Source organism: Carex rostrata, chromosome 1 (genome assembly GCF_964058835.1).
Source record: "Carex rostrata chromosome 1, lpCarRost1.2, whole genome shotgun sequence".
In the NCBI taxonomy this organism is placed as follows: domain Eukaryota; kingdom Viridiplantae; phylum Streptophyta; class Magnoliopsida; order Poales; family Cyperaceae; genus Carex; species Carex rostrata.
This window is the reverse complement of record NC_135918.1, coordinates 3,123,655-3,147,843: the sequence shown is the minus strand read 5'-3', so window position 1 is coordinate 3,147,843 and position 24,189 is coordinate 3,123,655. Positions and strand designations below refer to the sequence as shown.

Sequence of the window (24,189 nt, the reverse complement as noted above, 5' to 3'; positions counted from 1 at the left end):
GTTTGTAAAGGACATATATTAAATGTTATATGACGATTTTAATGATATTCGAAATATAAATGTAACCATAATTTATTTAAATATCAACAAATACACACAATACACTCTAGATGTAATTGGAATAACTATATGAATAATTCTTGATATATCTCTTTGATTATTAATAAAAAAATAATATTTTAAAATTAATCAAAGAAGCACAAGTTACCCCTATAAAGGAAAGGATACACTTGTTTGACAACTTGTGACTGCTGAAGGGGGCAACTGAGACAGAGACAGTTTTGCATTCTCATCGAATTGAAAAGGATTTAAATGAATATCTTTTCTTATCATTTTTCAATAAGTTTGTGTGTGTCGACTACTTGAGCAATGCAGACCAAGAAAAATAAGTCTGGATATATTTTATCTGCATTATCTCACCCTTTTTAAATTGGAACTAAATCTCCTGTTTTTTGTGTTTACAAAAAATTTCTGCTCTTAAAGTCACTGACACGTGGTTCTGAGATAGATTTCGAGACAAAATTATATTCAATATTTAAATGTTAAAATTCACCCTGATCTACGCATCAGTGACTTTAGGAGGAAGAATTTTTTGTCCACAAAAGAACAGGTGATCCGGTTCCTTTTAAATTCAGACTGTTTAACTGAACCAATTAATATAACCTAATCTGTAAATCTGTAATGTATGAGATCCCGTTAAATTTTGTGTTGATATGTAACAAACTGACAGGATTCAAACTCATAAAGTATAAATTAGCTTAGACGATATTAATTGAGAAAACAAATCCAATCTGGACACCGTCCATTTAAATTTTGGGCTTTTATCTGAGGTGTTACTTCATGAACTCGTCATATTGACATTGCTCGACAAATTTTAGCGAAAATTGAATTTATAGTTCACATTTTAAGGTTATTGTTTTTTTTTTTTTTTTTTTTTTTTTTTTTGTCGAGACTCTCTATTGAAACAGGATCAGAACGGGGCGAAACTTTATTAAGACACAAGGAGGCTCAATACTCCGTGTAAAGATATTACAAAATCATTATATATTTAGAATTTTGCAATATTATAATATAATTGTATTATAAAATGAGTGAGGCCACTGTACTTTGCGTAGCACAGATTGGTTTGTACTACGAGTCAACATATTTATATTTATTTTTAAAGTTTAAATAGTGGATTTGAATCATTTAATATGATTTCTATATAAGAAAAGACTTGCAGATTAAATTTTATATTAATTAAAATTTGTTACTATTTTTTAATATAGATAGAAAATCATTACTTTTGAATAGTCTAGAACTTTTACCTCAAGTGATTTTCTATCTATTTAAAAAAAATATAAAATTTAATGTACAAATATATTTTTATACAAAAATCGTATTGAACGGGTCACATTAATTATTTGAATTTTAAAAGTTAAAATTAGTTCAAAGTACAGACTAATATTCACTATAGCTTTGCTCTTATACAACTATCATTTTAATATAGCCCTCAATTATTAATTTAGCTCAATTTTCGTTACTGAAATCGGAGGGCATGGATGACAACTTTGTGGGATTTTGAGTCCCTGTGGGTTTAATTTTTGTAGTTATTGACTTTGTAAAAGCTTTTGTTAATCAAAGCCGGTGGCTGTTGAAAGCTACAATTTTTTTAAAAAAAAAAACCGTGTTTCGTCAAGATTTATTATATTATTTAAAAATAAAAATTAACAACCGGATGTGTCCTGATTCCTGAACGCGTTCTGATTTTAAAATATAATTTCGGACTGTTCGATTAAAATTTGAATTAATCCAGTCCATACCTGTAATGTGCTCTTTAAAATTAGTGCTAGTATAAAATGGACGGTCTGAATCTAAATTCAATCAGTGCGGTAACGCAGAGAATATGAATTCTTATGACAAGTGGGTTCAAACCAACGATTCAATTTTATGTCATGAGCTCTGAGTCTCGGAAGTTACTTTTGCCTCCTTTTTCATATTATGGAATTGTAAGAAAGTTAAAAAGCCTACGGGGCATGTTGCATTGCAAAATAAAAAGAATTGCAAGAAAGTGGTAAAATATTTTTTAATGTACTTTCACATGAATGAAAGATAATTAAAGAAACATAAAAAAAATGCTTCTCTCGACTTTTATTTTGGTTTACGCGTGATAATTCTATTTTTTTTGGCATAATTTGATTATTTTTTGTTTTAGCATACTACATCCTTTCTTTTTGTTGTCGTGCGTGGATATTGACCTATGCACCTTTTTTTTTTATTGTATACGGCTTTGAAATGGTATAAACGAACACGGACCATCTATTGGCGATTTTTTTTTATTTTTTAGAAATTAAAAAATTAAATTATCATAAACAAGATGTATTACTTTTTTTCTATCTCATAGACGGGACTGAACCAATGATTCGGTTTCATCGGGTATTTTTCAAGGCCTAATTCAGTAGTTTTTGTAAGTTGCAGCGTGTTTTTGTCATAAAAAATTGAAAGTTATTAGTCCTCGTAACAATGCAAAGTAGCCCTTTAGTTTATATGATCGATCCTACCATGTTTCTCTTTGAAAAAAAAATATATATATATATGATCGATCCTACTACTATTTACTATATAAGAACTTTAACTTTTGATACTCGTGATTACGAAAATAACAAATTTTAACTGTGATGAATGTAAATTTGGATGCTTGTTAGTATTAAACAACCCAAAAGTAAATTTCAACTTCTGCCCTTGCTGGGAAGTAAATGCATTAAAATTATCTTGGGTGTGAGGAAGGTTTCAATACAATCAAACCTTTTCATTTCATTTATATTTTAAAATTTGAAGTCCAAATATCACATCTAAATTATTTTTTTATTTTCAATGGATATAACAACTAGATTAAATTTTTGTTTGCCATTTGATTTAGTATAAAGTGAATACCAAAAACCATAAAATATTTCTTGAAAATATACAACATTAACTGTTTAAACTCAATATTTAGATTTCAAATTTTAAAATAAAAATAATATTATTCTATCATTTTGTGACATAAAAAGTCAGTGGCATTAAAATTTCTCATCAACTGTAATGCAATGCAGATAAACAATTAGTTTAGTACTTTAGTAAGGGTCAGGGATGTGGTCCTAAAGTGTTTTTTTTCCCAAAACCACAAGGCAGTTCCACTGCAAGTTGCACAAGTGCATTTCTCCGTTGCCAAATTTGCTTAGTGAAGCAAAGGTCTCTTTCTTTATTGGTCTGGTCCCCTTTTTGGGTATGCTTAAAAATTCACTGGTTAATTTCATACATTTATTGCCATTGTCATCTATTTAGGAATCATCTTGGTAATGGTTGAAACCAAACCAACTGTATAATTTTGGTCAACGATATAGTCAAGGGGAACAGCTGTCCGATGGCCATCGGACCAAAAGTGATTCTAATGGGTTCGCTCACCATCAGATATGCTTTATGATTCACGTCCGCACTTTTACGTATGCTTTAAAATTCGTGCGCACAAATTCTAAAACAGATCCGATGGTGAGCGAATCCATTGGAACCACTTTGGGTCTAATGACCATCGGACCCAAGCTGAAGTCATAGTCAAGAAGGTCGATTTGTTTTTCTTCCCTTTTATTTTTCGTTTTACTTTTTTTGTTGTGCCTTTTTTTTTCCGAAAGTTTCAAATATTGAGTAAAACTAGTGTGTGATGATTGCTAAGCATAACTCTAAAATTTATCAAATTGATTTCATAAAACGAATTCAAACTGTTGAAACTGATTTACTTTACGAGTGATGTGTGTAGATACAAAAATTCTGAAAATTTAAATTTGTATAAAATATATATTTTTTTAAGTTAGTTTAATACATTTATTTTTTGACCGTTTGACTCTGTACTGTATGAATTCAAAAATTTCAAAAGTTTTAAAATTTCAAATGTACATGCACCACTTGTGAAGTAGATCGGTTTTAACAATTTGAATTTGTCATTTGAAACCAACATGATATATTTTGAAATTATGCTCACTAAAGCATAGCACCGGTTTTTTCCCAATATATTCTTTGTTGTTTTGAAAATTGATTCACATCGTTAGTTTAATTAGATAATTAGCTATAAAATTAATATTATAACTGATGATGAGTATTTATAGAGTTACTAAGTTGTAATAGAAAGGGTTTGATTGAGAATCTAAATATTTAATAATTTAATTGAATCAAATACAATAGTTGTTGAAGGATCAATACGTAAAGGGCAAAACTAAAATAATGTACAAAATCTGCTCTTTTCGCCGAAACAACACTTCTAAATCTAATAAGGGATAGCATCCAAAAGCATCAGAACTTAAAACTATGATCCGTTCTAGAGTTGGATTAACGGTGAACACACTTGGTTTGATTCCGAGCAAAGCATACGATCAAACTAAATTCTCATCAACTTTATACAATTATACAATTGTACACGAACAGATTTAAAGGGGATCAATGGTGACTAACTCCACCTATAGTTAAAAAGAAACAGTTAAATTTTATGTGTAATTAAATTTTCACAGTTTGCTCCTCTAAATTAATAAAATATTTCTTATTTTAAAATATATCTTGTTGAATATTTTTTTAATTCAGTTCTCGCTATAGTAAAATTTATATTCCGTCACTGCAATTGTAATGAATTTTGGGCATATCGGTCTGAAAAAGAAATATTTGTAAGCCATTTAAAAATGTTACATTGGCACTTTTCAATGTTTCATGGAATGCAAAAATTTGCAATGGATCTATTCTGGATATGTTTTGAGGAAAATAGACCATGATAAACATGGAATTCGTAATCGAGGTACAATAATTAAATCCAGACCTTTTTTTTAGGAAGCAGCTAACAGTCTTCCAACTTCAGTCTCTCAAAAATTCTCGGATATTTTCAATTAATTCTGTAAACATCAATACTAAATCCTATAAACTAATTCAACAAATCCTGTCAACATAAAAGCGCGTGAAAGCTGTTAAAAACGCGTGACAGCTGTTGGGGACCACCTTCTGTGAACATACACATAGTATCATGTGAACATACACATATTATCCTGTAACATACACATATTATTCTGTAAACATACATATTGTACTTGAAATTATGGCAGTTGTGGCAGTTAAAAACGCGTCAGAACTAAGCTAAAAATGAAAGACTTTTATACACGGAGATTTTCGAGGAACTGTAGTCCAGAAGACATTACATTTTCTCTTTTTTTTTAACCTGGTACGAATTTCAAATCAGACTCCTCTATATCTTCTATAGGCATCAAATTGAATTTGATATGGCTGAGATTAATCTAGACTGTCTATTACGCATTGCACCCGTCAAATACTTCAGGGGAGACATCCATAAATATGGACTGGCTATTGAGTCTCTTTGTACCCATTGAATGAAATACAAATATGTAATGAGGCTATGGTACTTTGCAATGTACATACCAGTATCAATATGTATACGAATTTGTTTATTTTTTTTAAAGTCTAAATGGTTAATTTAAACCGTTTAATATGATCTTCATATGAAAATGTAGTTCGAGATCAAATTTTATAATTTTATAATTTTTTTACTATTTTTTAGATAGGTAGAATTTCTGAACCATTCAGAAATTATTGACCTTTTATCTATCTAAAAAAAAATTTAGTAAAAATATTCAAAAAAATGTACAATTTGATTTCCAAATACATTTTTATATAAAGATTATGTTGAGCGATCTTAATTAATTATTTAAAGTTTAAAAACAAAAATATTAATGTATAGTATATATCAACGTGCACATTATCAAGTACCATACATAGTGACAAATAAATTATTCGGGTTCGGTTTAGCGAGATCAAAAATTCGTGATTCGGGTATAATTCGGGAATGATTCGGAATTATCCGGATCAGAAATCTCAGTCCTGCAAGGGAGCAAAAAAATAATTGTTCTTAGAAAAATTCAGGAAAAAAATCGTGAATAATTTGTGAATAATTCGTAAAATTCGGGAATTATTCGGGTTTAATTCGGTCAAAGTTCGGTCAACCGAATAATTCGGTGTTCGGTTCGGCATCACCCCAAAAAAGAATTAAACGGGTATAATTCGGGTACCTTGTCACTATGGTACCATAACCTCACTCTACAAATACTCATCCATTTCAAATCTGCTCACTAATGTTTCATCACATGACCGCTAAAATTGGTTCTCGTAACTCCCTATCAGCCGAAATTTTTAAAAATATCATTCTTTTTGTTCCAGATGATGTTTTTAATTTGTTTTGGTTTTTGTTATCTGTTATGTTTTAATTGGTTGGTTTTCATTATATTGAATGTTTTTTTGTTGTATTTTTAAGAATATTGTTTATGCGTACCTTTGTTGTAATGGATATTTATTTTATGTTTGTTAGGCGTACTGTTATTGTAATCATGATAACATTAGCATGATATTTTTTTTTTGCTTTTTCATTTTTTTTTCCAACAAAACAACATTTGAAACAAAAATAAAGCCCATTTTATTGTTATTTTCAAAAACCCAAACAAATGAAACGTAATAAAAACCAAAACAATTAAAACATAACAAATAACAAAAACCAAACAAACTAAAAACATCACCTGGGAAAAAGAAAAGAAAAAGAAAAGAGGGGGCCGCATCCCCTAGATGTGGTCTCCAGGAAAGGAGAACGTATCCCATAAATGCAGTGGTGATAGTTTTTGGAATTATACAGAATTGATGATTTTTTATAAAATGATATTTTTAAAAATTTGGGCACTATCAGTCATCAGATTGGAACTGGATTTCACCTACATTCTATTTTGAATTAAATTCGTAACAAAAGCGAAATTGTAATTTCTAGAAATACAAGAAAAAACTAAAACAGCAACATTTATGGCCCAATGAGGAATATGGTGGGGATCCATGGCTGGAAAAACATGAACCGCTATTTGTCTGTTTGAGAGAGCATTAAGATTTAAGACAGCAGAAAACATGCTCTAAAAAAATTGAAAAACAAGCCAGATAAAAAAAGAGCAGGGGCATTGGATATGTAGGCATATAGCAGCTGTGCGCAGTACCCAATTACCAAATCCCAACTCTCTCATTAGCTGTCTCCTTGTTGTCATTTCCCCGTTTTCCCCACACCCCACCCACCTTCATCTTTTTTCACATTATTATCTTCACTTTTACAAATCTAACCCTCTTATTATAATATTTATGCAATCAATAAGGAACTTGTAGTTTGGTCCTCAACTTTTGTTACTACGTTTATATAGTAATATTTTCTTACTTTGTAGCAACTCGTTAACTAAGTTTATCCGGCAACAAACTTTTAATTAAATAAATTGCTCATCATTATTCAATTTGTAAAAACACATTAAAGCCGTTTTGACAATAATAAAATGAACGTAACAAATATTAATAGCACATCTAAAGCGAGTATTTCTCATCTTAAATTATACGCTTGTTTATGCCTATAAGAATGTGGTCAGTCTATTCCACAATAAATAAAATATAAAAAATCATAAAATTTCGTTTTAATTTGCAATATCATTCTTTTCCAATCATTGTATTGTGAAGTACAAAATTTAATGGATAACCTAATAAATATATTACCTGATGTCAAAATAATTAGAAATTATAATTTTCAGTTTACCATTTTCCGGAAGAGAACAAAATGCATGTAAAAATTTGAAAACAATACAAAGACTATTTATATTTTTAATTTGCTTTTAATGGAGGTTCTTCTATTAAAAATACGACACGAAAATTATTCGTTTACCGTTAAGTGGGCTTGTTACGACAACAAAACAAACAACAAAAAAATCGCAGTTATAACCCGATTCTTTGACGAGTCCACCTATCCTGCTCTTGGCCGCTCCTCTCTCTCTCTCTCCTCCCTGTCCTGGGTTCCCTCTTCCCCATCCTTTTATTTTGTGTGAAAAAGATCACAAGTGTAAATTTGGGAGATTTTTGTTCTTGTAGTTCGATTCGGATTACCTCCAAGGGTGGGAAATCGTGAGTGATTCTCTTTTTCCTTTTTGAATATTTTTATTAATTATTTTGGTCTTTGCTGCTCAAAAAATTTTGAGCTCCGTTTTTGTTTGATCTATTGATTGAGTTTAATTTCTACGTTCAGATGACTGTATTCCAATTTTTCTGAGTTTGAAATCTATAATTTTTAGAATTGTTTAATAATTGGACGTGTGCTGATAAGATTGAGATGCACAAGGGACCTCATTTTGGGATTCTGTTCTCCTTCAATTGATACAGACTATAGATGTATATTAGTTCAGTGGTTTTTTATTTGATTGGAGCTGAGCTGAACTTCCATCTAAAATAGCTGATCTGTAGTGTTTTTCTTGATATACGGATCTTTTACCTGTGCCAATACGAGCATTGACATTGGATTTGTCGGATACGTTATAATCTTACTTTTTTACTGTCGAGTGATAAAAAACCCAGAAAGATTAAATTTTGCATATGATCAGTGTTTTACAAACACTTGATTCAGAGAAGCTTCCTCTCTTTTACTTGTTTGATTTTGATAGTACAAAACTTATGTCGAATCAGGTTTCGAAGCCACTAGAAATTCATTGATTTACTATAAATTTGGTTTACAGGTCGAACTATGGCCAGTACACAAGGGATCAATTTGCGAAACAACAATTCCTCTTCAACAAAGCAATCTTTTTTGCCTCCAAGAAGCCCCTTTCCATCCCCAATTGCTCAAAATTACATTGACCCTGGTACAATCGGCTCCAAACCAAACACTAACACTAAGTTAGGTCAGCGCCACTCATTTCACCACCGAAATGCATCTGAGAGCTTTCTAGAAGAGCAACCTTCCTGGCTTGACGACTTGCTGAACGAACCTGAGACCCCTGTCAGGCGTGGGGGACACAGAAGGTCATCTAGTGACTCATTTACATTCTTTGATGGTGCCAGTGTTTACAGTTCAGACCTGACTGGATCAACATGGGGAGGAACGGTTGAATCCAATAATTTGAGGTACCCGGATCTGAATTTGGCAGGCCGAACCCATGGCCGAGTCTGGGAGAGCCCTGTGGCCTCAACTGGGTTCCACCGGCAAAATAATGGCAAGGAGAAGGTGGTCCCACGGGATGCTGATGTGCTTGCACCTGATTCTTCGGTTAAAAAGGAGAAAGAGGAGCCAGGTCAAGAGCAGAGAGGAAACAGTGCTGCTGAGAGGAAGGAAAACCCACATGCGAAGCACATGCAGTCAGAGGCTGATACCAAGCGGGCTAAACAGTAAGAACTTATAAATGGTTCAAACCACTTCAAAACTAGTGTAATGAACATCTCCAAAATGCGTTATATATTAGGATACTTTGTACCTGTCGCTGAAACATTTAATTCAATAGACACGAAACTTCAAATTGTTTAGTTTGTCTCTATACAAAAATATAGGGATGATTTCTTTCTTTCTTTTTGAAGAATTAGGGGAGGAATATATGTCATGTTTAGAGGGGGGCTGTGTTCTAGTTTGAAGTTCTCAGGTTTGTAGATGATATTTATGTTTTGTGGGGCCAAACATGACATCCTTTGCGCCGCACGGCACCTGATCTGAAAGCTAAATGTCTCATTCTATAAAAAATTAGCATTTCTGTACTTAAATAGCTTATAACATATTAAAACTTTTAGCAAATTTAATTCAAATGTAAAGTTGATTGCCTTGAAACCTAATCATATGAGTGTAATTGAGATATGATTTTATTTTATAATGATATAGGCAATATGCGCAGCGGTCACGTGTGAGGAAGCTCCAGTACATTGCCGAGCTGGAGAGAAAGGTTCAAACACTTCAGGTTAGATCGATTAAAAGATATATAATCTATAGTTCAAAAACATGCTCTTTTCTCCTCTTAAGGTTTCTTTACATAAAAAGGTTTATTCTACAGGCAGAAGGAATGGAGGTGTCAGCAGAGATGGAGTTTCTGAGCCAACAAAACATAATGTTGGATTTGGAGAATAAGGCACTTAAACAACGGCTTGAAAGTTTGAATCAGGAGCAACTCATCAAAAGATGTAACCTATTTCTTTTCTTTTTCTTGACTTTTCTTTTTTCAGTCTAATGGTCCAACTGCGGATAGGAAAGTCAGAGTGGATTAAATGGATACCTAATTGCAGAATTGTCTTAATTGGGCCACCTAACCAACACTGTGCTGGGCTGATAGCCATTCTTTACCAGTTGTGCCTATCAAAATTCATGAGATTAGCATAACTTACATTTTTTTCTGGATAAATTGTGTCCGACTGCAATCTATTGTTATCACCATGAAATATGTAGATTTATTCTTAATTCAGTTGTACTTTGTTTTACATTCACTAATTTGATTGCCATTCCCTTTTTTTTTTTATCATGCAGTCCAACAAGAGATGTTTGAGAGAGAAGTCGCACGACTGAGAAACATATACCAACAGCAACAGCAACAACAAATGCAACAACAACAACAAACTGCTGGCATGCACAGCCGAAGTAGCAGTAGAGACCTTGATTCCCAGTTTGCAAGCCTCTCCCTCAAGCACAAAGAACCCCCTACTAACTCTGGGCGTGAACCCGTTAGTGGCCCGCTTCGCATCTAGAATAATCCCCTTGCGGGCATGGCATCTTGTGTTGCGCTGCTAAAAAATCTGATTTAGAGAGAAGTGAGAGCTGTGTTTACCATTGGAATTTCAAACCTGAGGGTGAAATTAACACCACAGAAAGGTGATTGATTAGTTAATTAATCAATAACTTTGGAGGGGGTGTTCTGATATTTTGGATTTTATAATTTTTTTCTGCACCTGACTGTCATGCTGAGCTCACCGTATATTTGTTGATGCTCGACCAGTCTGAGGTGTTTTTAGGGATTTCTTTACTTAGCATGATGCTTTTCGTTGCATCTCCATGTATTTTCCTGGATTATTTTTTTACTTTTTTTTTTCATTATTTATATTTTTTTCTTCTTCTTGTAACATTTGTACTAGATCTGGTTAGTGTATGATGGATCTGGGCATGGTCCGTGAGTGGGAAATGAGTTGTATTTTGTTCCGGGAAATGTTGCTATGCAAAAAGGACAGAAAAAGAGGAACTTCACGATCCATGGAGTGGGTCTGTGTGTGTTTGTATTGGCACTTCTGATAAAAAGCAACTGGGACTAGACTTGTTGTGTCATTATCTAATATTTTATTTTGTTCTTCTTTGGTCCATGCAATTAATTTCTCGTTTCATACTTTCATTTTAGGTTAGCACTCTTAGGTAGAAAAGATACATCAGGCAGAAAAACAAGTTTCTGTTTATAAGAACTTGTCAGACTAATGACTGTATCTTTGATCAGTGAATTCAGTTTTCTATCCGTGTCAGTTGCCACAAAATTGTTGATTTGTTGAGTTCAAACTTGATACTTTGTCGTAGGTATAGGTGGATTCATGCACAAACAATCAATCACACTACTTGATATGATAATGAAAGGACTCATTGCCTAAAAATCAATACAGTTGATAAGAATGTACAAGCTGTCCATGTCAAGCAAATTAAATCTTTCAAAATTTTCTTCAGCTTAATTAGCATCTCTTTATATAGAAACAATCAAGTGTGATTACCAGAACTAATTTTGCCCTGCTTTATAGATTTTGGCATTATGGATGATTCGAAAATCAGCAACAAAAGCCTAACAGCAGATCCTAATCATATTATCTTAAATTAGTGGGGAAGCATCACGAGGTATAGCTGTTCTAAGATACCATCTGCTATATCTAAAAATAACAAGAGAACCAAAACATGCAACCAACTAAACTCCAATTCTCAGAATTGAAGAAAAACACGGCAATCTGAAAGCAGATGTACATAAATCTTAATAAAATTAACAATATATTTTTAATCATTAATCCAGCTAATTCCTGACAAATGAAAAATAGTTCTTTATTCTAGGCTAATATTTGAGAGGAATATGAAGATCACAGGTGCCAAGGAAATTCATCAGCGAAGTTTACAAAATAAATAAATAAAATATATTGGGAGCAAAAGGGAAAAGTAAACTAATTTTTTTTTTTTTTTTTGTACAAGGTGATTTTTGATATGGAAAACTTGACAGCGCCATATTACCATACAAATTGAACATGCACGCCAAACCCACCTAATTAAGAAATGTAATAGCAAACAGTCTAGACATCTTAAACAAGCAACTACAAGTAATTGCCAGCAAATACAAGTACATATATTTTAAAGAAATATAAATATATATTAAACAAGCAACTATTCAACGACATGCATCTTTACAATCGGTTGTGTTGCAATGACATTAGTAACAGCCATGTCAAATGTAGATCGGACATGCTGCACATTGCCGCTAGGTCATGAAGTGCATCCTTTAAGACATCCTTCACCAAGTAACCTATGCATTTAATAATTGTAAAGAAAAGACCCAGTATTATTCAATTATTATAAAAGGAATGAAAACCAAAACAAATAGCACAAATAAAAGAATTTACATTAGACGTTAATTTTGCACTTCCAAGTCAGTACAAGGACAGCACATGAGTTATACTTAATGGCCAAAACTTGTGGCCAACACTACTTGTACTCCTGCTGATCCTAATTAATACATTTTGTTTAATCAGGTAATAATTAAGTTAATCAAGGGATGAGTTATACTTAAACATCTAACACAACCAGAAACCACTTCCACACCAGACCAACTCCAGACCGGTGGTGAGGTACAGTTCCAAAAGCAAAAGCAATTTCTCATTTGATGATATGACCTCCGAAACATGAAATAGCATCTCTATGGATGCAGGCAAATTGAAGAAACTACACTTGAAATACTTTGGAAATCTAAAGCTAATAAGTAGTAAAAGAAAAGTTATCCAGGCATGAAAAGAAAAAAAAAAGGAGTACCTGTAGTCTGAACTTGAATGTGGAAAAAAAATCAAAGGGATTGAATAGCAAGCCTAGCTGCAACCATTTTCATGCATTGTCCGACAAACTCTATTCCCCTTTCGACTCTTTCCAAACTATCTCTAATTTCCATTGCCTTCCATTTCTCCCTTTGCAAGGTCAAAAGTTCCGAGTCTCCCATCCCTGCATTTAAAAGTTGAGGTTAATTACAACAGCATAAATGCATAGCATTGAAAAATGTTTTTCACGTATTGAATTTTGATTCTCAATTGAGGAAATGTTTCTTATAGTATAAACACAGCTAAGTAATAAATTTATTCTGACATATATAAATAAGACATAAATTAGTACTTCCATGTATGAAATGAGAGTGCTAAGATGGCAGGGAGCCTCTGAAATTGTAAATTAACAAAAAAGTAAAGAAGTTTTCTTCACATGATACTGGTTGAAATGCTGAGAAGGAGATCCGTTCAGCTAGTGTTGGGACAAAATCTTGAGGCAAGAAATTATAGGTTCCATTTTCAGCCCACAGTAAAGAGCTTTTGGTCTGAGTTTGCAATCTTTCTCTTTTTGGTACCTAATATGGGAAATCACATTAGGAGAGGAATTAGATGCAATCATATGTAAAACATTAAGATGAGCTTACACTAGTTGCGTAGTGATACCTTCATTGCTTTAACCACAACACGTTCAAGTTTACCAAAAAATAGTAAAAGAACTTGTATCCCTAGATATTTACCTTGAGTTTAATTTGCAATTCTTGCAAACTTAAAATAGAATCCCTAAGCTCCAAGATTTTTGAATCCAATTTGATTGCTTCATTGGATATATTATCTAACAGCGGTACGACAACTCCTCGCAAGTAGGGTTCTATCTGAGATCAATGAAGAGTATCACCACTCTAAAAATGAAATGAAAAGGCAATACAATAATTAATGAGAAATTTACTAGGGCTATTTTAAGCTAGATAGAAAAATGCTGTAATTACATCCAAAATGTAGTAGACTTCTCATCAGCCTTCATTCACAAACTTAAAACAAAAAAGATGAGGAGGTGCAAAACATAACAAGAGAAATGGGTTTTGTACTAGCTGGCATATACCTGTACCAGTTCAACAACATTTACTCGACTTATGCCTCTTATAGATACCAATGCTCCTATAGGCACCTTCTCAATCTGAAAAAATAAAATAAGAACTACATGTTAAAAGGTCAATGAAAACATAGTAGGTTTTGGTTCAGACAGAAATTTGCAACAAACACTTATTGCAAATAGGGGCTCACTTTTTCTATATGAATCAAGCAGCAATAGCTTGCAAAGGAGGATCGACTATTTGAAACTGGATCCAAAACAAAGTGAACAAAAGTTTTGTTCCTTTTGGACACCGCCTGGAATAGAAAAATATCAAGAGTAAGCTCTAAGAACAATTCAAAGATTTCTTAAAACCAACATCAATTGAGTAACAATATAAAACAACAATGCATTAGTCTTTCTGTTCTCTAGTTGAACCTATAACACTAAGTTCATTGAAATTTGAAAAGGAGGGGATGTAGAAAAATAAACAATTACCTCCTCCAACAAAGCTAGAAATCTGGCTTCATACAAATGCAGTGTTTTCACCTCAGATGGGACTAGAACCTGGATTAAAAACAAGGAGTGTAAAGTGGTCATTTTCATAAGAAAACAGACAATACCGGAATTAAGAACCAGCACAATAATTATATATGCAAGTTTTTATACTTTCTGTAACTATTTGAACGTCTTAACCATGACCCTTCAATTAAATTGGAATTAATTTTTTTTCGCAAATTCATCCAAAATTAAGCGTAATTGATTATTGTCAAAATTAAATTACCTCGTCCAGCCCAAAAGGTAAGAGAGGAAGCTCCACAGAAGGAGCTCGATTTGTTGTACAGTAGTTCCTCAATCGGTGGTGAGCTGGGATGAAATTGGGGAAGTGGAGAGATGCGCCTCCATTTGAAAGACGGTATCCCGGTTTAGGATTTGATGCGAGGGTAGAATGGCTACAGAAGGAAGAGCCAGCCAGAGATAGTGCTCCGATGACTCCGTGTCTCATTGAAGAAATCCTTATTCACGCAAAAGTTTGTGGAGAAAGGGTAGAAGTACTAGAGTTTAGTGGCTAAAAATAGTTCTGAAAAAGGCGGGAGATAAGATGGAAGCATGGAGTAATAATGTAATATTAGCAAAGTGGTTGCGCCTGATTGGCTGATTCTTTGGTTAAAAAGGAGAAAGAATTCCAGTCAAAGAGCAGAGAGGAAAAGCAAGGGCCCGTTCGACTAAGCGCGGAATAATACAAGAGATGAGATCATGTTATCAAAATGTATGTTAGAATTCATTTTTTTTAATCTCACGATAAAAAAAAAATGTAAAAATATATACGAATGAATTGTTGGATTATACTGTGATAAGTATCATATAATTCGACTGTAACTTTGTATATTACACTTTCATTCTCGTCATGACGTTATAATTGTCAAAAATATTAAATATGACATTTTTGGATTTTCTAAATCTCTATATGTTATTAAATATGACAACTTTGTATAGATCAATATTTTTACGTCTTTATTGAAAATTGTTGATATATTATCTTTTAAGCCATTTTTTCGAAAGAACTTATAAGTTTCTATATAATAAGGTGTCACAAAAAAATCGTGATTAATATCTTTTGTCAATTCCATAAAAGGATGAATTGTCCTTGAATTTTTTTTTATAAACTATAATTAGAAAAAAAAAATTATGAAACAAACATGATTATTTTTTTTTAACAAAAAACATAATAACTAAAATGGCATTTTGGTCCTCCTTTTTTTTGGGACCAAAATGACATTTTGATCCCAGCCGTTTTCATAGATATCGAGAAAAAAATACGTTGAAAAATTGTAAAAATGCTTGAGACCGAATTGCCATTCCGGTTCAAAAAAAAAAAAAAAAAAAAATTGGGAACCAAAAAGGCATTTCAGTTCTTATGGTTTTTATAAAAAAAAAGAAGTAATCATGTTGTTTCATAAAATCTTTTTTCTAATTACGGTTTATAAAAAAAAATCGTTGTCCTTGGCATGTGGGGAAAAATTCGAGTGAATTTTAATTTTTTCATAGGAATACTCAGGTGACATGGATAAAGGAACTCAATTTCTTTTTACGACAACCAACTCATTAGAATTAAATTCTTTTGAGTTGAAATTTTATTGCATTTTCACAAGTAATTGGTGGTCCGAACAGACTCTAATAAGGTGTTAATAGTACGTTAAATCAGAGGAAGGTATTCTCGCAATCTTAAATTATTTTTACTTATTTTGTAAGTATTAGTATTATTTAAAATTTACCTTTATCAACAGATAATAAATTAATAATATATAATTATTTAATTAACTAATAACTTGTATAATCTAAATATTTAATTTACAAATATATCTAAATATATTTGTTAAACATTATTTTTCTAAAAAAAAATATTAATTGAGTTGAGTGAGGCTATAGTATAAGAATACTACAGGTTCGGTCTTCATTATGAATTTATAACTCCTTCAAAGTGTAAACCGACCACTTAACAATTAGAATGATTTTCATATGAAACGTACTTGGAGACCAAAATTTTACATTTTTTATATTGTATTTTGTTCCAGGAAATGTCTATGAAAAAGGAACAAAAAAAGTAACTTGATGATGGTGGGTCTGTGCGTTTTTGTATTGGCATTTTTGATAAAAAAAAAAAAGCAGCTGCGACTTGACTCGTGTCATTATCTAATCTTTATTTGTTTATTTTTTCTTGTTTCATACTTTCGTCATGAGAGTACTGTTACTTTAGAAATGATACATCTAACAAGAAAACAACTCTACCTAGAAGTACTTTCAGATTAATTACTCTCTCTAATTTATACATTTAGTTTTCGACTAATTTAGCTGGCACGAGTCTGTTGATTTGTCGAGTTTTTAATTTGATACATTGTTGTTGCTATTAGTGGATTGATGCAAAAACAATCAAAACCACTTGTTGGGATAATAAAGTCGTAATTGGCAAGATCAAATACGATTGAGAATTGATCAGAAGCAGCTCTTCATACAGAGATGACCAAGTGAGTGAAATGAATTACCAGAATTAATCCCTACTTTATATGGGAATTGGTATCATTGACGACTGTAGTATCAGCGACCAGAGCGTACCAACAGCTCTAGTTTTTTCACAAATTAGTGTGGAGGCATTGCCAAGTATAGCTGCCCTTGGTTGCCAAATGCAACAACTCAGAACAAAATAAAAAGAGGAAACCAAAAACATGCAACTTATTAAAACTGAGAAATTGGATAAAAACGTGGTATTCTGAAGCACATATACGGCTACTTCAGTGAAATTAGCTGCTGACTAATATTATTTCTTATCATCAAAATCCAACAAACTTCATGAAAATAACAAGAGCTGCTTTATTTTAGGCTATTGTGGGGATTTGACCATCACAGAAGGTTCTAAAGAATTTCATCTTTGTGAATAAAAAAATTAAGTAAAATATTTGAAGCAAAGGGAAAAGTAAACTATCTTTCAGTCAGAGTTATTTTAGATGCAGTAAATACTCGAGAGCAACCAACATTACTATAAAAATTGAACATGCATGCCAAGCTCATCTAAGACATGTAAGAGCAAAAAGTTCCACTCATCATAAATCACCTAGAAACACATATATTTGTGGGCAAGAAAGATGACTGGAAAGGTTAAATAATTGCCAGAAATTACAAATACATATTATAAAACAGAAAATAAATAAAGATTAACACAAGCAACTATTCATCGACTTTCATTTCATTGGTTGATTGTGTTGCCTTGAAGCCAGTAACAGACTTATCAAATGTAACTTGGACATGCTTGCACCTTGCCATTAGGTCAGCAAGTGCATCCCTTAAGACACTCTTCGCCGAGGCCCCTATCCATCCAAAAATTGTACAGATAAGATCCGGCATTATTCAATAATTACAGAAGGAAATAAACAAAAAACAAATAGACACGAATAAAAAAAGTCACATTCAACAATTATGAAATTTGCACTTCATTACAGGGATGGCATACAACATTTACGCATAGGTAGTATAATGGTCAAAATTATAGCAAACACTCCTTGCACTCCTGCTGATTATGAATAATAGATTTATTAATTCAGTTACTGATTAAGGGATCAGTTATACTTAAACACCTAACCCAACAAAAAAATTATTTCCACATCAGTGGCGAGGTCCAGTACCAAAAGCAGTTTCTCATATGATTTCGGAAACATGAAGCAGCAACTTCATGGACCCAATCAAATTGAAGAATTGCACTTGTAAATACTTTGGAAATCTAAAGCAGTGGAGAAATTATATAGGCATGTAAAGGATAAAAAAGAACACCTGTAGTTTGAACTCTAATGTTGACATTATTATCAGACGGATGCGGTATGCTATATCCACAAAACGACACTCTTGGGCTGTTAAGTGTTACAGAGAAAAAGAAGAAATGGAAATTCAGCTGGAGTTAATCGATGAGCACAATTGTAAATTGGAAATAATTGCACACCAGAATAAAGACAAATGAATAAATAACTCAATCATACCATATTTAATAAGCACTCAGCTACTTCCCTGTTCAACCTTTATTATTTACAACAAAAGAATTGAGCAAGAGCACAATTTAGATGGCCATGTGCTACTAACCTAGTAACCTTGTGCCATTACTGGTTCTATCAGGGAGAAGTTTCAAATTAGAGAAACTAACTAATTCATGATTCTTGTTCAGTGGTTCTATCAGGGAGATATACAAGTAAATTGATTGTGCTTGGTATATACAGAATTAGAAGTAACTAATACTTACTCTTGATTAAGCACAAATCTGACAGAATTCGCCAAAGTGTGATCCTCGTCTATTAGAGAAAATGTTGACGAGCTCTCATCTGTCAATGAACCGTGCTCCATTTCTAAGCAAACCGAAAAAATAAATTATCAATAAACAACAGTTGCTTGATTAGAAACAAAACAAAATTTATGAGTTTTTCAAAACGGATAATGAAATATATTAAAATAGAAGGTTTGACTTACGTGAAAATTTTGAGAATAGGAGGAGGCGATTCTGCAGTCGGAACTCGGAAGGAAAAAGAGGGGTTTAGGGTTTTCGACCGACCGGAGATACAAGAGCAAGGGACGAAGAAGGTGCAATAGGAAATCATTTTTATAATTGTTTTACTTGTAGGGACCTGTCTATATTTGGACCGCAGCCCATTAAGCCCAAAATAACGAATAAAAATGTTTAAATAGCTCTTGCGGTGCCCCAATATTGAAATCACGCTAAAAGATTTTTTATTTTTTTGTTTATCTTTTCCAATAATCTAATAGATGGAGATTAATTAATACCCGTCCCCAATCTTCGTATAAGAAACAATGCTCAGCGTGTAATAAATAAAAATTATTTAATAACACCAGACTCAATATGGAATACCATCAAACTCGTACACGGCTATATATATTGACATAGCAATTTCGGCTTCAAGCGGCCCTGTTTTAATTCTATCATTTGTGTGTTGAGTGCAGTCAAAACAACAATATATGTCAATATCTTTTAATTATCCTAAATTCCTCATACACAGGAGGCCGTGTTCATGCTTCCATCTCACAAACTCAAGATCAAAGGCCGTGTTCAGTCAAAACAACAGTATATGTCAATATTTTTTATTAACCCATATGCTACTTTTACCTGATTATCCGGATCCGATCCGGAACCGAACCGGATCTGACCCGGAACCGATCCGGAACCGAACCGGATCCGACCCGGAACCGATCCGGATCCAATTAATTTGGATAGGGTATAGTTTAAAAAATATAACCGGTTAAATTATGATTATAGTTACAAAATTAATAATTTAATATTCGACCCAGATCCGAACCGGAACCGATACTGTAATGGGTAGGATATGGATTTCATTTAATTATCCGACCCATAACCGAACCCGACCCGATACCCGTATAAATATCCGATAAAACATATATTAATAACTATTAATATATAAAAATACAACTTTTCATATTAATTTTTGCATAAGCAGTGGTGAGCCCAGTACTTTTTTTAATATGAGAAAATAGAATGCAGTGACATATTCGTTATGTTTATACACATAGATGGATGTCAAATTTATTCCTTCTATAATAGCTGCATTAATTTTTTAAATAAAATTTATTACTATGGATACATCCTTCAATATTTGCCTTGATATCCTCTGCATAATAATGAAAATTTATTACTCTCATTGATATGTCATTTCTACAAATTATTAGTATTTCATTCATAGATTTTTTGAACCATAGAAAATGAAATCGTCATCTCTAATATTTTACTTTTTAAAAATTATATCTCTTCTTCAATATTTTTTTTTTCAAAAGTTATTTTCTCTCCATCCTCCTGATTTTTTTGTGACATATACCCGCTCTGGATCCAGAACCGCCCCGTATCCGAACCGGACCCGATAATCTACAAACAAATTATGGGTATATATCTACCCGGAACCGAAAGACTGGACTCGAAATATATACGAGTAGATAGGTACCCCGATCCGGACCCGATCCGAATTGAAACAAATAAGTGTATGAATCGAAATTTGGACCCGAACACTTTTAGGGTATGGATCCAAATATAATAGTATCCGGACCCGACCCGACCCGTTAGCACCTCTAGGCAAAGACCATAATGTGAAAGAATGTGTTGTTCATCAAGTGTATTGCTTTTATTTTCGCATCCTCAAACAAATGCAAGCACCAAGGCCTGAAAAAAAAAAGAGTGAATTAAAAAGACAAGTATTTACATTTGCTCAATTATATTATGCAAAGAGTGAGGCTATATATATATTTTCTAAAATCATGTCAAGTCCGTTTTTTTTTTGTGTAATAATAATAAAAAAAATTTCGGCTCCCAAACAAGCACACATAATAGGAAAATTAAATTTCAATTGCAAGTCGAGCTTTATCATCTTAGAGCTTTGTCTGATAAAAATTATTATCCTTGCGATTCTTTCACATTTTTGTTGTATGGGATCTCTTTATGGTTAAAAATATGTGCATCTTTTCCTCAAAAGAATGTGCATGTATATTTTTTTTGTGACGAATTATGAATGTGCATATTTTAATGAACGTTAATAAATTAAGTAGACATAATACATCATGCATTTTTACCATAAAAATCTGATTAATTAATATGTAGAAATAAATATTTGTCTATTAATCAATTCATAGATTTTTAAGAACATCTTATGATTTTTTTGTGTGTGAGAAACTCTAGCTATGGTTTTCAAGTAATAAACCAATGCATGCATGGCTCTGGAGCAAATTACGGATTTTGAAAACCATCCAAATCTATAAACGGGAATTGGACCTAAAATGATTTCCTCCGATATCTCCCTACCTTATTAAGGAGCTTAATGTCTAGATCCTGCAAGGGTCCTGATTTATTGTTTTTTTTGTTGATTGAATCTGAGCCATCTAAACAATTAATCTGCATTCTTTTGATTAAATACATCATTTGTCTGTGTAGAAGTTTAAATTTACTTGAAATTGGACCCGCCACATGTATAGACACACATCTTGCCACATCTCCCTACCTTATTAAGGAGCTTAATGTCTAGATCCTGCAAGGGTCCTGATTTATTGTTTTTTTTGTTGATTGAATCTGAGCCATCTAAACAATTAATCTGCATTCTTTTGATTAAATACATCATTTGTCTGTGTAGAAGTTTAAATTTACTTGAAATTGGACCCGCCACATGTATAGACACACATCTTGCCACAAATTTTTTTGTTCTGCACCGTTAGATCTGAATCAAAAATCGTGCAAATTAAATCTCAGATGTACAATTTTTTTCGCTGGGACGCTGGTTGCCCATCCCCCTCTCCCAGTCCCTCTCCCCGATCCCTTCTTTCCAAAGAAAAAGAACGAGAAAAAGAAATCTATTCGCCTCAGCCATCTCCGCCATCTCTCTCGCTCTCTCACCTGACCCTCGCCGAGAACGAGAAAAAGAAACTTAATCGCCTCAGCCATCTCCGCCATCTCTCTCGCTCTCTCACCTGACCCGCACCGAGCCATCTCTCAACTTCCTTCACAGAAGGGGAAGAAGGATCGTTGTCGAAAGGATGGAGTTGTGAGACGAACTGATAGTGGCGAAGGGATCGTCGTCTCTTTCCTGCCGACACGCGTCGCACTTGTGGTTGCTATTGGGTGCTCCCCTCAATTTCGCCCCTTTTTGGATATTAGGGTTAGGGTTGCGAGTGGCATAGGCTTTGGTTTCAGCGGTGTGTTCAATGTTGGCACGCCGTGTCTCTTCCCTTTCTATAATTGCCATTCAATCCTATAAAACAATTACTACTGCCATTCAATCCTAATCTTTCATTTTTTGTGTTTCATTTTTTTAACAGAGCGACTATCCTTCCACTGATACTGACGACGGAAAAATATATGAGTATGTCAGATCTGAAGTACAATGAGCTGCTTCTCAGATCAGAGATGACCTTGAGAATGCAAGTTAACAATGAGCTTCTCTAATAAAACGCATCATTTTTTTTTAAATTGGCTTCATCAATGTCTATTAGCCTGTTTCAGCGTTTCTAACAGAAAGTGACATAATTCTCTGTCCATTTTTATCAGGTGATTAAGGGGAACAGCACTACAGATATGTTTCTGATCTGGATGGAGCTGAGATTTCATCTGATATTATAAATGATTACGCCTCCAAGCTTGAAAAGGTCAAATTTAATTATGCTAAATTAGTTTGGATTTTCAAATCTAATTTGTTGGTAAATCATAGTTCTAAAGATTATGTATAAATGTAATGTTTGCATCCCCTTTCTAAAAGAAAATCATCCACTATTTAATTCAAAGCAAAGAGAACTTTTGCCCAATAGTGACCTCATATCCTTGCCTCAACTAGAAGGGTAAATTTTTCTCCTTTTAATATCTTGTTTTAGCTACATTCTTTTATTTCTCTTCATTTAAACAATGTTTCATGTCCCTTCTCGGAGTTAGATCTCTGTCAAACTAATTTGCTCTCAAAGAAGTACATTTAAATTGCATCTTATTTGTAGGATTTCATTAAACATAGAATTTATATTTTTAGAATTTCATTAAACATATAAATCTGGGGCTAGGCTGCTGTAACCATCTTCACACAGTAATAAACATAAGCTACAATTCTGTTAGAAATCAGGGGCTAGACTTGTAATTGATTTTCTTCAATCAGGTACTGCTACATGGCATCCAAAGGATATTATAACCGCTGGATGGAGCGCTGACCCACTGTGCACAGCCTCGCCAACGCTTCTCAGGAGGTTTGTCCTTTTTTTTTGTTCAGGTTTCTTGCTTGATGGTAGTATATATTGGATCAGGAAATCTGAAGGCTCATAAATGAGGGATAAATGCGTACCATGAACTCAAACTTTCTTTGCCAGAACTGATCTGATCAGTAGTTCCATTGCTTGCACTTCTGATAAATCAACCTAAATAATTTTACATTATCCTTTTGAAATTTATTTGTTTCACCAGGTATATTAGATACAGACTGAATATAACAAAACAAAGTACTTTTATTTATGATTAAAAGAAAAAGGACAAAAGAGTAATAACCAAATGGGATTAACTATAGTATATATCAATATATGTAGAGATACTGGTTAATTCCAAGAAACCATAAGAAGAACAGAAACTAAATTAAAATTAATGCTTGTGCCCATAACACAATAATAAGCATAAAACACAAATACAAAAAAGAAGAAGTTATATACATGCAGTTATGCACCTCTTCATTAACCCAGACTTTAGGTAAATCATGCTTCTCTGAAGTTATATAACCAGAATTACAAAATGATACCGCTACCCCTGACTGGTACGCGCTGGTGATGTGTACTTGCGCCATTAAACCCATAGCTTGAAGGCTTTCTTCGGGTTGCCCGAACTCCATTTGGAGAGTTGCAGATTGGTTTAAGAAATTAGAGGTGTTTGTAGTCAAAGAGGTATTGGAGCTTGTGTTCTCCATAGAACAATCAATTTCTTATCTCTTTCTCAACTTCTATCTCATTATTTGTCTATATATCAGGTGGGTGTTTTAATTTATATGATTGGTTTTGCTTTGTTCAGTCACCTTTTTCTCTCTAGATTAAAAGGCATGTCGAAAGGCTCACTCCTTTGTGTGGTTTGATTGACTGGTAAAAGCAGAAAAGCACCATTAAAAAAAAAGTACCACACAAACAATAGCAGTATTGATTTATTTTTAAGGAGTACAAACCTCTTAAAACTATTAATCATGGCAGCCTCAATCATG

General features: G+C 33.0%; 3 protein-coding genes across 3 annotated transcripts; 1 reads left to right on the top strand and 2 right to left on the bottom strand.

The window, feature by feature from the left end:
- Window positions 1–7,775: 7,775 nt before the first annotated feature.
- LOC144552227 (Basic-leucine zipper (bZIP) transcription factor family protein) lies at window positions 7,776–11,134 on the top strand. The gene is made up of 5 exons (XM_078300375.1): window positions 7,776–7,974; window positions 8,580–9,228; window positions 9,710–9,785; window positions 9,879–10,005; window positions 10,346–11,134. The coding sequence occupies exons 2-5, from the start codon at window positions 8,588–8,590 to the stop codon at window positions 10,561–10,563; spliced, it is 1,062 nt and encodes a 353-aa protein (XP_078156501.1). The 5' UTR covers window positions 7,776–7,974; window positions 8,580–8,587; the 3' UTR covers window positions 10,564–11,134.
- Window positions 11,135–12,124: 990 nt separating this feature from the next.
- LOC144552243 (ATP-dependent protease La (LON) domain protein) lies at window positions 12,125–15,032 on the bottom strand. Its single transcript, XM_078300376.1, has 8 exons — window positions 14,712–15,032; window positions 14,426–14,494; window positions 14,140–14,244; window positions 13,958–14,032; window positions 13,596–13,730; window positions 13,292–13,433; window positions 12,857–13,039; window positions 12,125–12,353 (listed from the first exon to the last, which is right to left on the bottom strand). Exons 1-7 carry the CDS (start codon window positions 14,931–14,933, stop codon window positions 12,888–12,890), a joined length of 900 nt encoding a protein of 299 aa, XP_078156502.1. The 5' UTR covers window positions 14,934–15,032; the 3' UTR covers window positions 12,125–12,353; window positions 12,857–12,887.
- A 2,408-nt stretch (window positions 15,033–17,440) lies between these two features.
- Window positions 17,441–19,029, bottom strand: LOC144552259 (DNA-directed RNA polymerases I and III subunit RPAC2-like). Its single transcript, XM_078300377.1, has 4 exons — window positions 18,935–19,029; window positions 18,711–18,813; window positions 18,251–18,327; window positions 17,441–17,790 (listed from the first exon to the last, which is right to left on the bottom strand). The coding sequence occupies exons 2-4, from the start codon at window positions 18,809–18,811 to the stop codon at window positions 17,651–17,653; spliced, it is 318 nt and encodes a 105-aa protein (XP_078156503.1). The 5' UTR covers window positions 18,812–18,813; window positions 18,935–19,029; the 3' UTR covers window positions 17,441–17,650.
- Between the last annotated feature and the right edge of the window lie 5,160 nt (window positions 19,030–24,189).

Bases quoted from the DNA above. Each gene is read 5' to 3' on its own strand.
- LOC144552227 (XM_078300375.1), top strand. From the start codon at position 8,588: ATGGCCAGTACACAAGGGATCAATTTGCGAAACAACAATTCCTCTTCA. The intron at 9,229-9,709 runs GTAAGAACTTAT...ATAATGATATAG, and splicing joins GATACCAAGCGGGCTAAACA to GCAATATGCGCAGCGGTCAC. The intron at 9,786-9,878 runs GTTAGATCGATT...TTTATTCTACAG, and splicing joins GAAAGGTTCAAACACTTCAG to GCAGAAGGAATGGAGGTGTC.
- LOC144552243 (XM_078300376.1), bottom strand. From the start codon at position 14,933: ATGAGACACGGAGTCATCGGAGCACTATCTCTGGCTGGCTCTTCCTTC. The intron at 14,495-14,711 runs GTAATTTAATTT...TTTTTAATCCAG, and splicing joins TACCTTTTGGGCTGGACGAG to GTTCTAGTCCCATCTGAGGT. The intron at 14,245-14,425 runs GTAATTGTTTAT...TTTCTATTCCAG, and splicing joins TTCTAGCTTTGTTGGAGGAG to GCGGTGTCCAAAAGGAACAA.
- LOC144552259 (XM_078300377.1), bottom strand. From the start codon at position 18,811: ATGGAGCACGGTTCATTGACAGATGAGAGCTCGTCAACATTTTCTCTA. The intron at 18,328-18,710 runs GTAAGTATTAGT...AACACTTAACAG, and splicing joins AGATTTGTGCTTAATCAAGA to CCCAAGAGTGTCGTTTTGTG. The intron at 17,791-18,250 runs GTGTTCTTTTTT...TTGGATGGATAG, and splicing joins CATTAGAGTTCAAACTACAG to GGGCCTCGGCGAAGAGTGTC.